This window comes from Onychostoma macrolepis, chromosome 15 (assembly GCF_012432095.1).
Source record: "Onychostoma macrolepis isolate SWU-2019 chromosome 15, ASM1243209v1, whole genome shotgun sequence".
Taxonomy (NCBI): Eukaryota; Metazoa; Chordata; class Actinopteri; order Cypriniformes; family Cyprinidae; genus Onychostoma; species Onychostoma macrolepis.
In genome coordinates, this window is record NC_081169.1 from 17,372,221 (window position 1) to 17,393,436 (window position 21,216).

The 21,216-nt window shown below is 34.1% G+C and overlaps 1 protein-coding gene across 3 annotated transcripts in view; it reads right to left on the bottom strand.

Annotated features, from left to right (window-relative positions):
• Positions 1–19,230, bottom strand: part of dph1 (diphthamide biosynthesis 1) — a 151,707-nt gene extending 132,477 nt beyond the window's left edge. For all 3 annotated transcript variants that reach the window (XR_009274339.1, XR_009274338.1, XM_058799227.1), the window contains exons 1-2: positions 19,098–19,230; positions 16,318–16,467 (exon numbers count right to left, since the gene is read on the bottom strand). Coding sequence is in view for 1 of the 3 variants with exons in the window: in XM_058799227.1 (XP_058655210.1) it covers positions 16,318–16,467; positions 19,098–19,194 (247 nt within the window). In the remaining 2 variants the exon portion in view is untranslated. The remainder of the gene's footprint in view (positions 1–16,317; positions 16,468–19,097) is intronic.
• Positions 19,231–21,216: the final 1,986 nt, after the last annotated feature.

Consider the following 21,216-nt stretch of genomic DNA (forward strand, 5'->3'; position numbering starts at 1 on the left):
ATATGAAAGCTTTGGCAAATATCTAAAAACAAGCAAACTAAAAACTTAGAAGTCCAGATCTCTAGGTGCTAAATGAGAAAACTGCTTTAAAATCCTTTATGCCACAAACATTTAACAATTGTAGGCCTATATAATAACAATAACAACTACAACAATAATAATAATAAACATCTTTTACAAACAAATTTACATGGTACTCAGAACATAACAAACAACCAAAATGTCTGTGTGGATTAAATAAATGAATACAAAATGTTAAAATAAATAAATAAGTAAAAACATTTAATTGATTAATAATAAATACATAAAATAGAAAGCATTTAGAATTTTCTAAAAATAAATAAACAAACAAATAAATGAATGAAATATTACATTTTAATTGTGTGTTAACTAAATGTAACTAAATAGCGTGAGGGGTTCCAGAAGCAATTGATTTGATTTATTGGCTTAAACATACCATCCTATTTTGTTTATTGGAGAGATATGATAACATAAGTCACATTTCTACCAATATGCCCATCAATATATCATGCATCCCTATTACAAACTGCATTCTGTCAAATTTCTTTCTTTTTCATTCTGTTAAATTTAATAAGGAAGTGTTGTTTGTGAACTTGTATTAAGTCTGACAGATGTTTTCCTTTAAACAATAGGCAAATTTGTTTGCTCATCAAATGAGTATGAGGCTTTAACCAATTAAAATAACTGTCAAGATAAATACGCACAACTGTACCTTCTGTTAAGCATAAATAATGGTTTTATGTGTACTGAGCTATATTACTGAAACAATTGAGCACTAATTATTTAAGGAGCCCACAGCACAAATCTTTAGACAGGGTTGCCAACTCTTACACATTTGGTGTGAGAAATGCCATTGGCCTCTGTCTCGCATTTTCACAAAAGTCATGCCTCATAATGAGACACCAGTTACAATAATGAAATGCAGCCAAAAAACTGTATTGAAAAATTAATTGGTTCAAAGACACAGAGCACTGGCTATTTCTATCTGGTGCATTGCTGAGGTTGAACACAAACCCCAAAATTTCCATTGTCTCTGTGGAAAAACAACATTCTGCAATATTGCAGCAGTGGAACATAAGGAAATTCTGGAACATCTGCATTGTTACTGTGTCGTTCTCTACTCTGAATATTGTTCTATTTTTAAACTGCATTTTAATTAATTACTTTTCCATCCACTGCTAGCTTGACAGTCACAACTCTAAAATGTTAAGAAAGGCAGAAAAATAAGAGTTAAATAAGAGAAAAATAATGATTTTAAGCTGTAAACAAGGAGGTAACATATGTAACAAATATAATATAATTTAAGTACGCCATTCCTATGTACCACATGATCCTTCAATCCTTCAATCAATCCATCCTTGATTTACTCCTCAATAACATTTATTATTATTATCAATGTTGAGTTTTTTTAGGTGGTACATAATTTTTTTATTTTTTTTTTGTTATTATTTGATGGATAGACTGTTCAAAAGAACAGCATTTATTTGAAATAGAAATGTTTAGTAACATTATAAAAGGTTTTACTGGTACTTAATTACTTACTGGATTAACTAAATGTCCTTGCTGAATGAAAGTAATAAATTCTTTTAAAAAAGTTATTGTCCAGAAAATATAATATAATAATCCTGTGCATGTTCTGAGACAGTCAGGTAAATTTATATGCACACAAGATTTATTGCATATAAATCAACCAAAGCAGCTGGCAAAGTTGGCATAAAGCATAAATGCAAAATTGGCACAGTTTCAGACAAGCTAACCATTTTAACAGCTGCAATAACTTGCTTGTCACACTAAATTTACACCACACCTAAAACAGTGACAAAGATGCACTTTCTATTTCTCGAGAGAGCTCAAACACAGTGCAAAACAAAAAGCCGTCTCTCAGGGTGGAAATGCATGTGCAGTTAAATGCTGTGCATGGAGGAGGAGTGCATTAAATCAGTGTGAAATGAATGCACACAGAACAACAGAGAGATGATAATAGGTACATGGACGATATGAAAACGTGGTATACCATGGATGTTGGATTCATTACAATGTCTTAATCCAAGAAAAATCAATACATTATCCCTTATTGAGGCCACTGACCTTTCGACACAGCCATACAAACCATATCTTCACTGTTAAATTCAATTAAATGATAATAAGTGACTACATATTACTAAAACGTGCAAAGCAGTTAACTTCAGTGTATTAACAGTGATGGAAATATTAATGTTACTTTACAAAATTAAAACATAGGCTGACATGATACTCCATATGCTCATTTCTAGAGATTTTTATCTTATCATGCATAAAATATCGTTTCTAAATTAACTGGACACTTAATGTTGAAAAATAGCCAAAAGAGCTGCTAAAAAGAGATCAGCCTATTCTAATTTAAATAATAACAACATATTGGCAGGCAGTTTGTGTATTATTTGGGATAATTTCACTTTATTGTTATGATGCTAAGAAGCTATTATTTTCCATGAATAGAATAATAACCCATTAGCTGATACTACACCAGTCTAATAAGATCATGTTTTTGTGCTGCTCTTGTTTTTAAATAATTCAAACTCTTTAAATTATGTGGTTGATGAACTTAATAACATTAGACATGTCTAAAGAATGTGATTGGGGGTCCTCATTGTACGCCAGCATCATGCTTAGATATGCTGCACTGTTGTCTTGGAAACAGACTCATGACCTAAAATTGGATCCGTTACATGTACTATACAGCCTAACAAGTGAACAATGAAAAAAGGAACAGTGAAATTTCCAATTATCACCATTCTACATGACTATCAGCTCATAATGATGCCATACAAGTGTGACCTATCCAGGAGCCTTTTCATCAGTCAATAAACAAGCATGAAAGGGATGCTTGAAAAAGGATGTAGCAACATCTCATCAAATTTTTATAAATTGTTTTTAAATCAACTGATGCTATCAACTTTTTACCGTTACACTAATTATACAATATTATAAATCAAGCCAATATTTGAATATTTTCATCATTTTACATTACAAATGCCACATTTCTGGCCTCTCCTCATTAGTGAAATACATGTGGCCTACAGTCTGCCATATGAATTATTAAAATATGCTGGATCACAGCAGAAAAATCAATTACAACCATAATCATTCCATCAAAACATGGCATTCCCTGCATCGTGAGAGCATTTCTGGCCAGTTTCTGACATCTGGCCAGTGATGTTCTCACATTTTGAAAACATTTGGTTTTCTGTGATTTACTGAACATTGTTGCAAGTTATATGTATATAGTAATGTTATAATTCTGGTTAACTATATATAACACAGGTAGCGCTGTGCGATTTGTGAAAATTACTGAGCCTTGTGAGCATTAGTTAAAACGGATTTAACTGAAGTCATCTTTGTGCCATAATGAGCAGTGTTTTGCACTGCATGTCATCATTTTCCAGCAAAACGGTGTTTATAAATTTATAGTGGACATGGAGTTACACGAATATACAGCTTTTGGCTATTATTGCAATTTTAAAACATGATAAATAATTTTTTGCATAAAGTTTTGTTTAAAAAACTAAAAAAAAACTAAAGAAAAACCTGGAAAATATGAAAAACTTTTAAGTGAATATATATCATTTTAAAGTTTTTGTAATATATATTTTAAACTGCAAAGAAAAATCTGAGAAAAAAAATTCTGACACATAAAACACAAAAAATTATATTTTGTGTTATTATCTTTTCCTATTTTTTTTTAAATAATTGTATTTTGGTTGAGAAGCCAGTACAACAAAATTTGCAGGGCAAGCCTGAACATATTGGGACAAAAAAAAATATATATATTTTTCCCCCCTTGAACCTGCCTTTAAAATGCACAGGCTACTTTAGTGTGAGCTCAGGATGTGCCCTACTTAGAATTCACACCCTCTTTTAAGAATTGGTGAAATTACATGAATATGGCTCAGCTGCGAAGAAATGAGCAATAAATGAGATGGAGAAAAAAAAGAACATAAGCAATTTGTTCTGAGAGCGGACGAGCTAAAGAGCGGCCAGGAAGAGTGATGGATGAAAGGAAGAAGGGGGAATACAGCTGGGCTGAGCAACACTCTTGATGAAAGGTTAAAAGACTGGCCCCCTTCAGTCCGGACAGACACAGACAGGTCATTACCTGGGAAAGGGCGAGTTTATTAACAGTAAAAGGTTATTCAGCTCAGTACAGCCTTGCCTGACAAATCTCTCCATCCATCCATCCTCGACCAGCCACTGACGAGCGGTTTCTCGCAAAGGAGGCCCAGTGCCGGTCCAGGGCTAAGTGAGCACACATTTGTATGCTGCACATCCAGAAATGTCATTGAAGCTGAAGGAAATGCCAAAATGCCAGAACACCCGACTGATGTGGAGTGGGCAAACACACACACAGATAAATGTGCTTAGTGTGTTCAGCTACACCTGTTACAACGCCACAAGGACTGACAAACAAAATGTTAGCCTTCATCAAACTATCTGAATGGCTGAAAGAGCACGGCTGCAACAATAAAAGCTAAACAGATGGGATTAGGTATGTTATAATTAGGTAAATTATTATAAATTATGATTACACAAAACAGCATTTAAGTCCTTCTAAAACACCATGACAGTAACAGCTATGATGCAACAAAGTCGGGGGTGGGGCTACCTATTCAACCAACCAATGACAAAGGGGGAGTGTTCTAGGAAACCTATTTGAAAACAGTCATTATTGGTACAGAAAAGCCATGGCTTATGTTAGCAATACAGTGCATCAACAAAAATATAGTTTTTGTAGATGGTTCTAGAGAGAAGTTTAACACTGAACAAACATCACATCTTCACTTCTTCCTGTACTTCCATCAGTTTGTGGGTAAATACAAACAGACATCCCAGCAGAAAGAGTTTGCATCATGATTACATTTATTTCAAGACACCGTGGACTAATTATTCAAACACAAGAATGAATTAATCTGGGAGGTAAGTCATCTCTACTATTGTCTGCATTCATCATCGGCATCCTTAGGCCACAAATAATCAGTCAGGCAACCAATGCATCCTCGTAATGTGAAATGAACATAGAAACAGATATTTGTGCAGCTCTGATGAAGCCTACTGAGCCAGAGAGGAACAATAAGGTGACAGGAGAGACTGGAATGAACCAAGAATGACGCTAGACCTGGGCAGAAGGGGCCGAAGTTCTGGGTTATTCAGCTCTACACTACTGTTCAAAAGTCTGGGATTTGGTAAGATTTTTAAATGTTTTTGAAAGAAGTCTCTTATGTTCAATACGACTGCATTTATTTGATTAAAAGTAGGGGTCGACCGATTATCGGTGCCGATATTAAACATTTTTATGATTATCGGTAATTTTAAAAATTATTTAATTCTGAAACGCGCTATTTGGCTCTGATGCAGCCTGTCAGAACTCACCACTCTGTGGCCTAGAGCAGTCTCCGCGCACCCCGCATCTGATTTGTTGGGAGTCACGAGTCCGACCAATCAATTGGCGCTTTTCCACTGAATGGTACGGCACGGCACGGTACGGTACGGTTCAGTACGGCTCACTTTTGGGGGGTTTTCCACTGGGTACATTACCTGGTACTTTTTTAGTACCTCCTCGGCCGAGGTTCCAAGTGAACCGTACCGTTACCAAAACGTGATGTGTAAACTCTGCTGATCACTGATTGGCTGGAGAAAATCGTCACTGCCTGCGTCACTGAACTTGCGGCACGAGACACAACTGACCCGCTAGATTTATATGGAAGGCCGTTGGGGCCAAAACGTGTGGTACTAACGCGTTAACACGTATTTACGCGTTAACACGCGGTTTACGTGTTAACGCGCGATTACATGTTAACGCATACCTAAATGGTAGATGCGCCAGATGAGGTAGGCTCAACGTAATCATTAGGTAAGTGCTCATTCACAATCTTATGAATAATTAAAATAAAACGAAGATGCGCATCAGCACATTAATATTCATAAAAAGGATTACAAGCTGTTACGACAGGCAGTGTCAACGTGACATCACCCTTTCGTTTTATTTGAATTATTCATGTTGTTGTGACCCAAGTACTACACTGAGCATACCATGAGTTTACTTAAAGCAACCATCACCTGTCAGGGATATTGTCGGAAGGGCACACGGAAGAGCCAGGGGAAACAGTCTCATGTTCTGTATTTTAATATTAAAATATATTTAATTTCCTTGTTGATACTACCTTCAGTCTATGATTTTACATTTTCACAAATTGTATTATTATATGTCAAATTATATTTCATCTTTCTGATTTCAGTTATTACTAATACAAGCCACTCTTGATTAATTTCTTTGCGTGTGTCCTTTGATTATTCACCATATCTATGCACCATATAATGGAGGGCACATTCCTTGTCACATGTGGATCAAGGTAGGGTTTGGATGACTTGTTCAATTATTAAGTGAAGATACTTAATAGCTGTTAAATATCTCAATTAGTTGGTAACAAAACATAACCAAAATATTACTTTTCCTGGGGCATTGGGGTTTAGTAATTATTGATTTATTGCATGAAATTAGTTTATCCAATGTTATCAAGTAATTTTAAGGTATTAGATATATCTTTTTAATGTATTTCGAATTCTACCCAGTGGTGTATCAGGCACTATAACCATCTGAGAAGGGGTGACAAAATATAGGACATGATAGCAACAAAAGACCTTATTTATATCTAAAACAGCGGCTCATTAACACAAGCTAATCTATGGTATACATCTCTCGTTGTTTTCATTACAAGTTTGAACACTATGAGGTCTTGAAGTCAACAGCACTGCCTGCTCCATCTTCAGCAAAGAACTGCTCTCAATTGCTAAGGTGTGTGTGTATTATATACAAGAAAAGAAGTGGTTCCAGCCATACACAAGTTTAGTTCCTAGATTGAAGTAGACTCAATACACGTGTTTTGATGTTTTAAGTAAAAGGGGAAGGAGACAACAGACTCCCTATGTACATTTACATTTACATACTTGCATATCATTGCTCTTTTGTTGATTTTCAGGGGTTGAACAGTTATAATTTAAAAATACTTGAATACTAGTTGTGCTGTAACTATTATATGTAGTTGTAGCCCACTTATGCCTGAAAAGACTTTACATTAAAATGCATTAAAAACCACCAGTAGATGGTGCTAAAGCTCAATGCCAGCACAAAATGACGCGTTAACACGCAATTACACGTTAACACGTAAATCGCGTGTTAACACGTATTTACGTGTTAACGCGTTAATCCCACACGTTTTGGCTCCAACGGCCTTCCATAGATTTAAATCAGCAGCCAGTGAAGGATCGAACGCAACTGTTTTGACTGAGCGCACCTTTCTTTTATCAACCAAAAAAAATGTCTGTTTCGTTGTCTGTTGAGGAAGTACAGACTGTCCTCTCGTTGATAGCCGAGGAGCGGATCCAGCGACAGCGTGATGGAGCGACATGGAATTAAAAGTTTTTCAGGAGTCACGGCAGTAGAGGCGGCGCAACTTTAACGACACGTGAATAATCCCGCCCACTCTAAAGCGGTACTAAACTGCAGTGGAAACGCAAACCGAGCCGAGTCGTACCACGCAGTGCAAAAGTGCCAAATGTGGAAGGCTAAAGGCACTCTCACACCGAAAGCGCTTGCTAACTGGAGCTGCTTCAGTGATCACGCATCAGTTGTCTCTCAAAGGCAGCAGCAGACGTTGCTCAAATTGCAATAAACCACAATCCACTACACTGAAGTTGCAAAACAACTCAATATTATCTATCTATGGTTTCCGCGATGGGGAAACGCGGACGGAATCACGGAATCCAGTCATATAAATGGAATTTACTGTATTTCGCGGAGTCACGGAATTTGTCAAAGTTTGGATGAATAAATCAAAAGTAGGTCAGTACACTTAAATCGACTCGCGCTATAGACTAGTATATCTAAATATTAAGCTGCAAAAAGACTATAAAGGCTATACAGAAACTTAAGAGGTCCTCATGGAAACCTGTCAAAATAAAAGTTCGGGTTATCTTCTACTACTACTACTACAACAATTACAACTTTTGTCTAAAAGAATAATCACACAATACGCTATTTCTTCCATGTTTTAATTTCTAACCCATTTGTTTGCCAAAAAAAAAAATAGAGTTTAACTCTCATTTGATTAAAAGATCAATGAAATTAATATTTTATGGCTTCATTTGCACTGCACTGTAAATTAAAACTAATGGAAAGTACTGTCACATAGGCCAAGATTAGGACGACAGAAATTGTGACATTTCAATAGGCTATTAAACCAAGTGTGCCTATAATAGGCTATTAGTGTTATAGTTTAATTAAAATAGTTGCTTCTTCGCAACTTCTATAATGGATCTATGAAGACAATTAAATTATTTACACTTATTATATTATGATTATGAGAGGTTATGCTATTACACATACATTTCTAACATGTAAATTATTGAAGCCAAATACTTACATTTCCCCAAGCTGTTTAGCTGTAGTACAGTATTCATTGGCTTACTCATGAAGCATGCAGTGGCCCCACTTTTAACTCTCTCTTTATATTACCCTTATTTTAGATGGATGCATGGAGGAAGACAAGAGTAAGAAGTGCAACCAACACCAGGGAAGGCAGTTTTTGTCAGAGCCCTTGTTATTCTTAATTTTGACATTAATTTTAATTTTTACACCAGACATATATATCGGTTATCGGTCTACTTGTTCTGTAATAATCGTTTTTTGGCCCTGAAAAACACATATCGGTTGACCCCTAATAAAAAGTACAGTAAAAGTTATTACAATTTGAAATAACTTTTCTGTCGGTGCTTATAGCCTTGTGGCAGCGCGCCAACATATAGTGCTGTTGCGCTTTGGGCATCCCGAGTTCGAGTCCCGGCTTGCGGACATTTCCTGATCCCCGTCTCCCCTCTCGCTCCCTCTTCACTTCCTGTCTCATATACTGTCCTGTCCTAAAAAAAGGCAAAAACGCCAAAAAAAATTTCTATTTCTAAATTTTAAAATGTAGTTTATTCCTGTGATTGACCTTCAGAAAACATTGTAATATGCTGATTTGACGCTCAACAAACATTTATTTTTATTATCAATGTTGAAAACAGTTGCTTAATATTTTTTGGAAACAAGAATTTTTTTTTTCAGGATATGAAAAAAAAAAACCAGTTCAAAAGATTATTTATTTGAAAAGCTAAATGTATTTACTGTCAGTTTTGATAAATTTTAAATTTTCTTTATTTTTCTATAAATTTTAAGTTTACTTTGAGTCAAAATAATAATTTAATACTTTAATTACTTTTTACCTCAAACTTTTGAACAGTAGTGTAACTGGCCTTTTTGGTATCAAAGCATATCAAAGTATCAAACCTTAAAGTATCATACTGTATCTATGAAATATTTTACAATAGTTAAATGTTTTTCTTCTGTAAATCTGTGATTTACCAATATCAATTATCTTACTAATAAAAAGCTGTAAGATAAACAGATACAGCAAATACAGCATACAGCATGGTTTTGTAAATGTAGATTGCACATAGAGACTAAATCTCTCATATCGGTCCTGGGCAGAGAAAGTAAAAAAAACACACAAAAAAAAAACACTAATTTAAATATGTAAATTAATTCATATTATATTTAATGTACACATTAAGAATAACAATTATTATGAATAATAGTATTCATTACAATTAAATTAATATTAATTTTATTTTTTAAATGGTTAACTGAAACTGAACGTTAAGTTAAAACTGAAAAAGGGCAATATTTGTCAATTATAGCCCTAAATAAATCCATATTCTGTATAACATTTTCTTGCAAAATCACCATGACCACTGGTCAGAACCAGAGGTGGATCCTGACATAAGCTATAAAGGTTACCCTAGTAAAAAAGTAATATATTTAAAATACATTTATTTCATACTAACTGTAGTTCAAATCTATTAACATATCGCTTGAGACTGATATAAAAATTATAATTAAACTTTATTTCTTATTATTAAGCCTAAAATGTGTTTTAATGTCACTATTGATGAGAATTGCATTATTTCTGTATATTATCAGTCTTTAAGATATTTAAAGTGTACCTGAAGTATACTTGCAATAGTTCCACTTTAGCATGATCAAATATACCTTCAGTTGGACTTCAGCACTACCTCCACACAATTAAAGTGCATTAAGCACAAAATTAGTTCCAATTTAGCAGACTTCAAGTATACCAGTTTAGTATACCAAAAGTACAATTGGACGGCATTTTTATTAACTACATAAATATGTAAATGTATTTGTAGTATACTTAGCATTAAATAAATGCATCTCAAATACATTTTAGTATATTTATTTTCACTAGGGTAGGCAAACACTTTTATGTGCCTGCTTTCTGTTTAGTCCAAAACTCCATTGAAAATTAAATGTTATCTAGCAGTTATGTATTGCTGAGCAGCTCCTTGGTGTGGCACATCTCACTGCTGCTGCTTTCTGTCTGTCTTCCAATGGAAAGAAACCTCTTGACATTCTAGAAGCTATATTACTGCCATAGTTCAACTAAAGTTCATTTAATGACAGAATAAAATGCTACTAACATTTATCCTCTGATATAAAGTTTTGATTTTACCTGCTCCATTTAAAAATGTGCATATTTAAACTCAAGACCTTTAGCAAAATAATGAGCTGTGCAACATCATTTTTTAAAATTTGTATAATAATTTAATAGCATCCTTTAATTAAAAGACAAATTATGATAGTTGACTACTCTCTACTGTATGTCTACCAATGCCCCATGAATGAATCATAATGATTAATTCTCAAAATTTACACACAACCAGGGTGCAAGGCACCTCTCACTACAGACAGGAAATGTATCTCTTAAAAGTGCTGGTCTCTAGAGCAATGACTAAATCATGTGCAACATATATATATATACACACACACAAGTGTGGAAAAGGTGTGTGTAAAACTTGTCTATATATCAGGCGTGACTCACTGGTCTCATCCTGTACACTAGAGTCAAGAGAACATTACAGCATAATACATTACATCTGTTACACAAGCATCCTTATCATTTCATAAAGTTCTCCTTGTCATAGCAGGAAATGAAAGTAGATGAAGTCTGTGCTGATGCCACAGCGGAAGAATATTTGATACAGATCTAATATGACACAGAATACACAGTGACCAGGCACAGGTAATAAATACAGACGCAATTTAGCCTACAATAAATACATCAAATCGACTACATACAAGTGAAATAGACAAGGCCCTCCAGCTCTAAACAATAAAGGTTTTTGAAATCAATTTATACATAGTTTTCCCGGAAAATGATAGCGTAGTGCAAATCATTACTTCACAATTTGGTCAATACTGCACACTAAACCAAATGTTTAGGCCTACATTTGGAAGACACAAATGTATATATTTAATTGAAAGAAATTATGTTAAATTATTTTTTTCTTTAAATAGCCATGTGTGTGTGTGTGTGTGTGTGTGTGTGTGTATATATATATATATATATATATATATATATATATATATATATATATATATTGGTGCCGTCAAACGATTAATCGCGATTAATCACATCCAAAATAAAAGTTTGTTTGCATAATATATGTGTGTGTACTTTGTATATTTATTATGTATATATAAAAGACACACATACAGCATATATTTTGAAAATATTTACATGTATATATTTACATTCATATAAATTATATCATATATAAACATATATAAAAGTAACATTGTTTTTAAATATACACAAGCATGTGTGTGTATTTATATATACATAATAAATATAGACAGTACGCACAGTGTACTGTATATACAGTGCCGTTCAAAAGTTTGGGATCAGTAATGTAAGGATCAAGGGTCAAAGATCACGTGACACTGAAGACTGGAGTAATGGCTGACGAAAATGAATCGCTATATTTTAAAGTATATTAAAATAGGAAACCACTATTAGAAACTGCATTAACATTTCACAGTATTACTATTTTTCTGTATTTTTGATCAAATAAACACAGCCTTGATGAACATAAGAGACTCCATTAAAAATCTTACTGATCCCACACTTTTGAACGGCAGTGTCATAAGATGATATATATATATATATACACAGTCATGGTCAAAAATATCGGCACCCTTGCTAAATATGATCAAAGAAGGCTGTGAAAATTAATCTGCATTGTTAATCCTTTTGATCTTTTATTTTAAAAACAATTCACAAAAATCTAACCTTTGATTGGATAATAAGAATTTAAAATGGGGGAAATATCATTATGAAATAAATGTTTTTCTCAAATACACGTTGAACACAATTACTGGTACCCCTAGAAATTCTTATGAGTAAAATATCTCTGAAGTATATTCCCATTCATATTCACAATTTTGAGCACACCAGCGTGATTATGAACATGAAATTATCCAGCCATGGCTTCCTGTTTCACAGAAATATAAATAGGAGGGAAAACAAAGCCCAAATTTCCTTAATCTCCCATCACAATGAGAAAAACCAAAGAATATATTTCTGATGTGCAGCAAAAGATAATTGAGCTTCACAAATTAGTGAAGTGGCTTTAAGAAAAGAGCTAGAGCAGTGAAAATTCCCGTTTCCACCATCAGGGCAATAATTAAGAATTTCTCATCAACATAAAATGTTACGAAACTGCCTGGAAGAGGACGTGTGTCTATATCGTCCTAATGCACGGTGAGAAGGAGAGTTTGAGCGGCTAAAGACTCTCCAAGGACCTCAGCTGGTTGAATTGCAGAAAATAGTTGAGTCTCGGGGTCAGAAAACCTTAAAAATATATATATCAAACAGCCCCTACGTTACCACATGTTGTTCGGGAGGTTTTCAAGTAAAATTTTCCTAGCTCATCCAAAAACAATCTCCAGCATATTCAGTTATCAGACACGACTGGAACTTCAAATGGGACTGGCTTCTATGGTCAGATGAAACTAAAAATGAGCTTTTTAGCAGCAAACACTCAAGATGGGTTTGGTGAACACAGGGATAAAAAGTACCCCATGTGTACAATGAAATATACTGCTGTATTTTTGATGTTGTGGGCCTATATTTCTGCTGGAGGTCCTGGACATCTTGTTTAGACACATGGCATCATGGATTCTATCAAATACCAAAAGATAAAAAAAAAATCATAAATTACTGACTCTGTTAGACATCTTATAATGGGCCATGTTTGGATCTTCCAACCGTACAATAACCCAAACACAAAACCAAGCTTCTGCTATGGCCATTCCAGTCCTCTGACCTGAACCCTGTAGAAAATGAGTGAACTGAAGAGAAGAAGCACCAACATGGAGCTGGGAATCTAAAGGGTCTGGAGTGATTCTGGATGAAGGAATGGTCTCTGATCTATTGTCAGGTGTTCTCTAACCTCATCAGGCATTATAGGAGAAAATTTAGAGCTGTTAAACTGGCAAATGGAGGTTTAAAAAAGTATTGAATAAAAGGGTGCCGTTAATTGTGGCCAATGTGTATGAGAGAAAACATTTATTTCATAATGATATGTCCCCCCATTTTAAATTCTTATTATCCAATGAAAGGTTAGATTCTTGTGTAATTTTTTTAATAAAAGATCAAAAGGATTAACAATGCAGATTAATTTTCACAGCCTTCTTTAATCGTATTTACCAAGGGTGCCGATATTTTTGGCCATGACTGACATGTATACACACATGTAAATTTTTATTTTTTTATTTTAATTTTTTTATAAATCTATACATCTTGAGCCCTATACTGAGTCATGACAAATTTTTAAGATTTAGAGCAACTGCTTGATTTTGGATATTTAAGAAAATAAAAGTGGAAAACATGAAAAAATTTGGAAAAGGTAGAAAAAGAAAAAAGAAAAAAAAAGAGCAAGAGAAAATCTGGTCAAAATGATCTTTGTCCATAGAGTCCAGAAATAGAGGGGGCTTTTAAAATGAAAACTCTCTACAACAAAGAGCCCAGCAGACTGTAGCATTCTGTCCAATCCCCATGAAAGTACTCCGCAAAAGCCACCTGCTAACACATTCAGCACATCAAACACTTGTCTGTTGTCATTCACATCAATAGAGGCTTGAAATTGGGCATTTTTGCGTCTATGCTGCATTATTAAGACTTTTTGTGATTAAAGACTGGGCTTCACTGTAGGTCTGAACTCTACAGACAGATTCCTTATGGTGAACATGTATCTAAATATACTGAAACCAACCTCTCGCCTTGCTCTCCTCCATCTTACTGTGTAATGACCCATCCTGAAGGCTCTTTGACACCTGCACTAGAATGATGGAGGACATGCTTCAACAGGCCCTTGGGACGAATTGCCATCAGACAGTGACGCATGACCAAAGTGAGAGGATACGAGGTCAGTCGGGTGAGATTTAAAGAGACAAATCACAATTCGAAGCCCAAAAAGGTCACATATCAATGGCATTTCTTGAAACCAAATTTTGGGTGTTCACACAACTGCACTTCTGGCCTATTTTGACTCAGCTGTTCTGACATGTTAGGGACAGTGTCATTGGTATAACATCTTTGGCTTGCAGTTCACAGCCATCCCAATGGTTATGACAGATTAAGAACGCAGGCTAAACAAGAAAACAGCCAAAGGGTTGCTGGATCAAGACCCACAAGTCTAAGCCACAGCATTTACGACAAGGCCTTCAAGCTGAGTCAATTCATCATCAACAGCGAGATAAACAGCTCTTGATTGGACGCAAACTAAATGAGGATTAAATTTGCATAACGATAAATGATACGGCACGAATAATAGGATTAGCGAGCTGCTTGCTGCGATTTCACCATCTTTTTTATGCCGTGATGAAATTCTCCGAGGTAAGCTTGAGGAGGTAAAGCATGTGCGTTAGAATAAGATGTAAATTCTTCCATTAAAGTGGATAGTCTACAGTAAAATGTTGAGATAGTGAGATAGCGTGGGGAGACCCTGGAAAAGTCTTGACCACTTATAATTGCTAAAATCTCACTAAGAAGCTGTATGACATCTCATTAGAGCAGTTTCAAACAAGCCATAAGTGTTGTTTCCTGGGGGAATAATTTCACACCAATCTGACAGGATTTTTGCAAAAACCACTTATGGAAGTCACTACAGACTAGAGGATATAACATATTTTGATGCAAAACACTGGCCATTGTGGACACAGATTAAAACAACACAACCTTTAATTTATCACATATTTCTCCAAAGAATAAATTATTGAGACTTCAATAATTGTTAGAAATGAAGGTAACACTTTACAATAAGTTTCAATTCCTCAGCCTCATGTAATGCATTAGACGTCATAAGCTAATGACGCACAAAAATTTTTAAACATCATTTATTAATCTAGGTTAATGTTTATCTTTCAATATAATATTGGTTGTTGCTAATTCATGTATATTCAACACACATTAACTATTTATAAAGCTTAAAATGTATAATGTGTAGAAATGAACATTAACCAAGGTAAATTCTGAAACGCATTTAAATGCAGAATGAATGAACAAAGAAAAATTTAACCTTAATGTAAAGTGTTACCAAAATCTGAATAAAAATCAAATGCCAAAATAATATTTTAAGCTGCTGTGCTCTGAAGAATAAAAGTAATTATGTACTGTGGCAAACACGTCCTTGTTATTCCGCAGAATCAGTTGATGGTTCCACATTTTGCTGAACCAAAGTCCTGACAAAATTAGGCAATTATGCCTCTAAATGTCATCATGAATTTCACCAATTTTCCCAGCTCATTTAAAGCAGCCCTCTGCAGTAATTTTAAAGCCTGCACTTTGTTCCAGGGAACAGCAAAAAGACCACATCTTAATTTAAGCCTGTGGAAACCTCAAAGGTAATTTTGCTTTTCAGTTTGCTTGTCTCTGTCCATATAACTAAAATAACACAATAGTGAAGAACATTAATCTATATAATGCAGCCTGTATGCTCTCATAAAAACAATGAGCTCAAGACATACATTATGTAATGCTACTCCATTATCCTGCAAACAGAGATGAACTTTAAGGCAATTTAATTCTCTATATAGACAGACAATCAGAATGACTAATGTTCTGGAACTGAAACTGTAAGCCTAATAACAAAAAATACAACATATAACCATTTTGCAACTACCTACAATATATACAACGTTGTCCCTTTTGTTGAAGTAGGCAGCAAATCAAAAGTTTATTCACACACACACAGAGGAAAAATTATATCTAAAGTAAATAGCTCAATATAACCTTAAATGCATGACAAAGCACTGTAGTTTTACTATTTTATTAACTTTTTCAACAAAACAATTTTTGCACTCACCTCTCTTGGCTTTGGCTTGCCGCACCCTCCATATTGTTTTGTGGATCTCAAAATTGTAGTTAGCTGGCAAAGTCTTAATGGCCTCGTTGAGCTCTGGATCTTTGAGGATCTCATCAGGAATCTGATTGGCCACTCTCCTCGGACCTCGCACTGCATTAAAAAGACTTCACTTAATTCACTTCATTTAAGTTTGCTTTAAGCATTACTGAACTCAAGAGTCCATGAAGACCCCAATGTGCAATACAGTATGTGCAATTATAAACTGCCTTAGTAAGTTCAACTAAAAATGGTATTTTTATGAGAAATTGATTGGGCTACAGTCTATACAATAAGACAAGGAAAGCCCATGCACTCATTTCTCAGATACAAAATTAATCATCACACAATCAATCAGTGCGCTGTCAGAACAGCTGCTGAACTGAGAGGTCAGTCATCAGCAGAATGAGTCTGTCAGCGATGTCCATTTATTTTTGAAATCTATGACAGACAGACCATCTGTAATGTAAGTTCTGGCTATAGTTTAGTGAATGGCTATTCCTACACTACCAGTTAAAAGTTAGGAATAATTAAGATTTTTAATGTTTATGAAATTTCTCAGCAGCCATTACTCCAGTTTTTATCCCTTTACTACATTCTAAAATATATTAAAATACAAAATATTTTAAATTGCATTAATATTTTGCAATATTACTGTATTTTTATCAAATAAATGCAGCATTGGTACGCATAAGGGACTTCTTTAAAAATATTTAAAATGTTAATAAGTACATACAGTACCCACAAAAAATATATTTTACAGGCAGAACTGAATCACAGTAGTATATTTTTCCACTGATTAACCAGAAGAAAAAAAAAAAACTCTAATGTTTTATAATGCACCCAAATGAACACCAATTGTAGTCTATTGGTTTTAGAAGTCAGATAAATTGTTAAGTGGAAATAATATGCGTGTAGACAAGGGCTTTCAATTGATTGTAATATAAATACTTCAAGGTCCAATTAGTAGAGAGCCAGTTACACATGCGGAAACCTACACAATGAAGAAAAAACACCACTCTAAATAGCTTTAAGAAAAGTTAATTGAAAAGAACAAGGCAGGGGTTGGATGGAATATTTCCAACTTACTGAATATCTCTGGGAGTATTACTAAATCAATAATTAAGAAATAGAAAATGTATGGCACACTAAATCTACTTGGAGCAAGCTAGCTTAAAAAAGTAAATGACTATGCAAGGAGAAGACTGTTGAGTGTGGCCACAAAGAGACATATAGTGGTTCGGGTGTTTTACTACTAGGGATACTTGCAAAGAGAAAGTCACTGTTTGAAAAAAAAAAAAACGGAAAAAAAAAAAAGTAAGAAGCTCATCTACCAAGTTAATAGGGATATTTAAGCAAAAATAAATAAATAAATAAATAAATATATATATATATATGTATATATAATAATAATAATATATATATATATATATATATATATATATATATATATATATATATATATATATAATGTAATAATGTAATGAATAAATGTAATACATCATTATCTATTTATTTATATATTTACAAAAAAAGTATTAGTATTGTGCCAATAAGAGGCATTTAAATAAACGCGTTTAATGGGGTGTATAAAAGGGTGTATAACTTGTTATTAACATATATACATATATATATATATATATATATATATACATATATACACTATAGATACTATAGATGACAGAAAACAACAAATATTACAATCATTATAATATTTTCCTTAAAATAATTCCCATTTTCAGCCAAACAACACAGCAAGCAAGAGACTGACGACAGTGTTTAGACAGATTGCAGAATGCTTACACACCTGCAGTGAGTTTAAAAATGCTGAGGACAGGAAGAAGGGTAGCAGTAAGAAGACGACAGACATGTGATCTGAGAGCAGCAGGATTGATGGGAATACACGAAACACAATCATTTATCACAAACCCACTGCAGTCAAGTGATGCTGTACCATCTCATGGTCAGTAAAGCTTAAAGAAACACTGAAGTTCACTTCAATTTACAGACTAAAATAGCACTGATGTTAAAAGTTAAAACTATTTTCTAATTACAGCCAATCAGTATACATAAGCTTGTGTAGAACAACTCTATTACAGTTTACAATTGTGCATAATTTAATTGTGATATATGATTTCAAACAAATGTTTTGAGTGAGATTATTTAATAACCATTTGAAAAACCATTGTAACTAATATTCAGAGACTACATAAATACACATTAATTGCACTTACACATCTATGGGACAAGGTGTGCTACACATTTTTATCTTTAACAGTTATTAGGCAACAATATTTTCTGTATATTACACTATACAGGAAAAAAAAGAACATTTCTCTGTTGAGCAACATAAACTACAGTTTATATAAGGAATAGCTAGTTCGTGGTGTATGAAACCAAAATACAAAACTACTGATAAATTAACACATCTGTGCATTTTAACTTACAGTCACAGTTATTTAACCTTTTTTCACAACGTCCCTGTGTGACAACTAGCCCCGGTTAATATGTAACTGCAGTAACACATACTACAGTTTAGATCACATAAGAACATTTCTGGAGTACTAACATAGTAGTGACAGCAATATATCTTATAAGGCACCATGTATTTCACACAGCATCAGAAAGAATTAGTGCCTGCAGTTTTATCGCGATGTTACTTTTAAAACCGAACTGGATTTTATAGCTGACAGACATCGCAAACACGATGATGTATTAAAAAAAATCTAACTATTAATACTCACCATTTGTTTTTTTCGCAGCGACCACTTCAATCTCGCTAGTTGGAGCCGCCATCTTTCCCCAAACAAGTGCACGTGGAGTGAAACAGGCATTACACATCGAACACAGAGCTGATGTGAGCAAATCAAGTGCCGATGCCATCGATATGAGCGATGCATGAGAGACGCAAGAAAAAAGTTTTCAAACATTTTATGCCAAGGACCCAAGAAGCAAATTTGATCTCATTGGAAGAGATCTCTTCCTAAAATAAAAAAGCAGATATATATTTACATGTATCAAACACCATTTATGCTGAGTGAGAAAAGTATTTATTAAGCAGACATTACCCTCCTTTCTATGATTAGAGTCGTGGTTCAGTTTTAAAAAGTAATTTAGGCTAACTGAAAATGTTTCTCTTTAGGTTTCTCTCAGAAAAAAAAAAGGTACAAAACTGTCACTGGGGCTTTACACTTTACACAGTTTAGGTAATAATAGCTACATAGGCCTACTTTTAAAGTACTAAAAGAGTAGCCTATGTAGACATTTAAGGTACTGATATGTGTAGCCTACCGTTTAGCCGTAAATAAGTTACAAAGATGTAGCATTTAGCTTTTGTACCTTTGGGAACCAGTTTAGTGACAGCTTTGCACATTTTTTTTTTTTTCCTGAGAGTATGTGTTAGTGAATCATTTTCAGTTCAATACCTTTTAAAATGGAAGGCAAATTTGGTGAAAAAAATTTGTTCAGAAATCTTAAATTTCTTTCCCTAATCTCACATTTGTACATTATGTAAACTTATAAAATTAACAAAGTAAAATCTATTTTTTTTTTAAATAATTATTAAAATATATATATGTAGCCTATTCCATACTAATATTTATGCTATACTTTAGGAAATAATAGGCCTATGTACCTTTAAGGATTTACTATGCACACTTTATAGGTACAAAGGTCTGTTCAAAAGGTACCAACTCTAATGACAGTTTTTGTTCCGAGTGTGTATACCCTGGTTAGGAATCCTCCCATTAGCCTATGTAGTCTAAAACTAAAATATGACTTTTTAGTTATTAAGGGCTTAAAAAAAAAAAAAAAAAAAAAATTACCAAGAAAAATATCAATCTACAGCATCTAACAAAATTAAGCTTTCTAAACATGAACAGGGTCGGTGCTAAGGTGCAGTTGTCATTCTCACAGCCTGTAGTCTCCTCATTAATCAAATTTATAAAGAGTCTTTCATGACTCCTCATCTCCATCTGTGCTCTGTCGCCTGTTGTGTATCTGCCTGTGAATGGAGACAGAAGTGCTATAGCTTGAGTCACCAGTCTCCTTCACAGTGAATGAATCAGTGGAAGTGTTCCTGTGTCTCAGATGCAAATAAAAACTACACAGAGGTGAAAGAAGCCAGAAATAAAAATAAGACTTACATTTTTCATCTTTGATAAAGATAATAGCTACTATGCATGTCTTTATACACAATTTATTTTACTAGGGTATTAAAAAAAACAAAAAACGTTTTTTCCCCCAAAAAATAAATGGTCCGAATGGTATCCTTTAGCATGCTTTACCCACCCCCTTTGTAAGTATTTTACCTCAGTTTGATTTAGCTCCTCCTCCTAAATTGAGTCAATTTAGATAATGAAACACACTTTGTTTATTTGACAAGACATTCTTATAGTAACACTGGCAAAAGAAGTATACTTCAAAATGGATAATAATGCGATTTAGCTTAATATATATATATATATATATGTGTGTGTGTGTGTGTGTGTGTGTATCTGTGTGTGTGTGTGTGTGTTTATGTATGTAGCCTTCTTTTTTAATTATTTTTATATAATATATTTTTTTTTTTTTTTTTTTTTAACAGCAAAGCAAGGTTGTATTCAAGGTCTGCCAGCCTACTAGAGACAGTAGGGGAGAAAAGCAAGACACACACACACACACACACACACACAGAGAGAGAGAGAGAGAGAGAGAGAGAGAGAGAGAGAGAGAGAGAGAGAGATTAAACGAGCTCCACACACCAAGAATATATCAACCACTAAACCAACACATGGTAGTGTCAGATTATTTTGGGAGAGGGAGAGAGAGAAAACAACAGTCCATAAGTGGATTGAGAGCCCCATCAGCTCAGAGGCATCACAG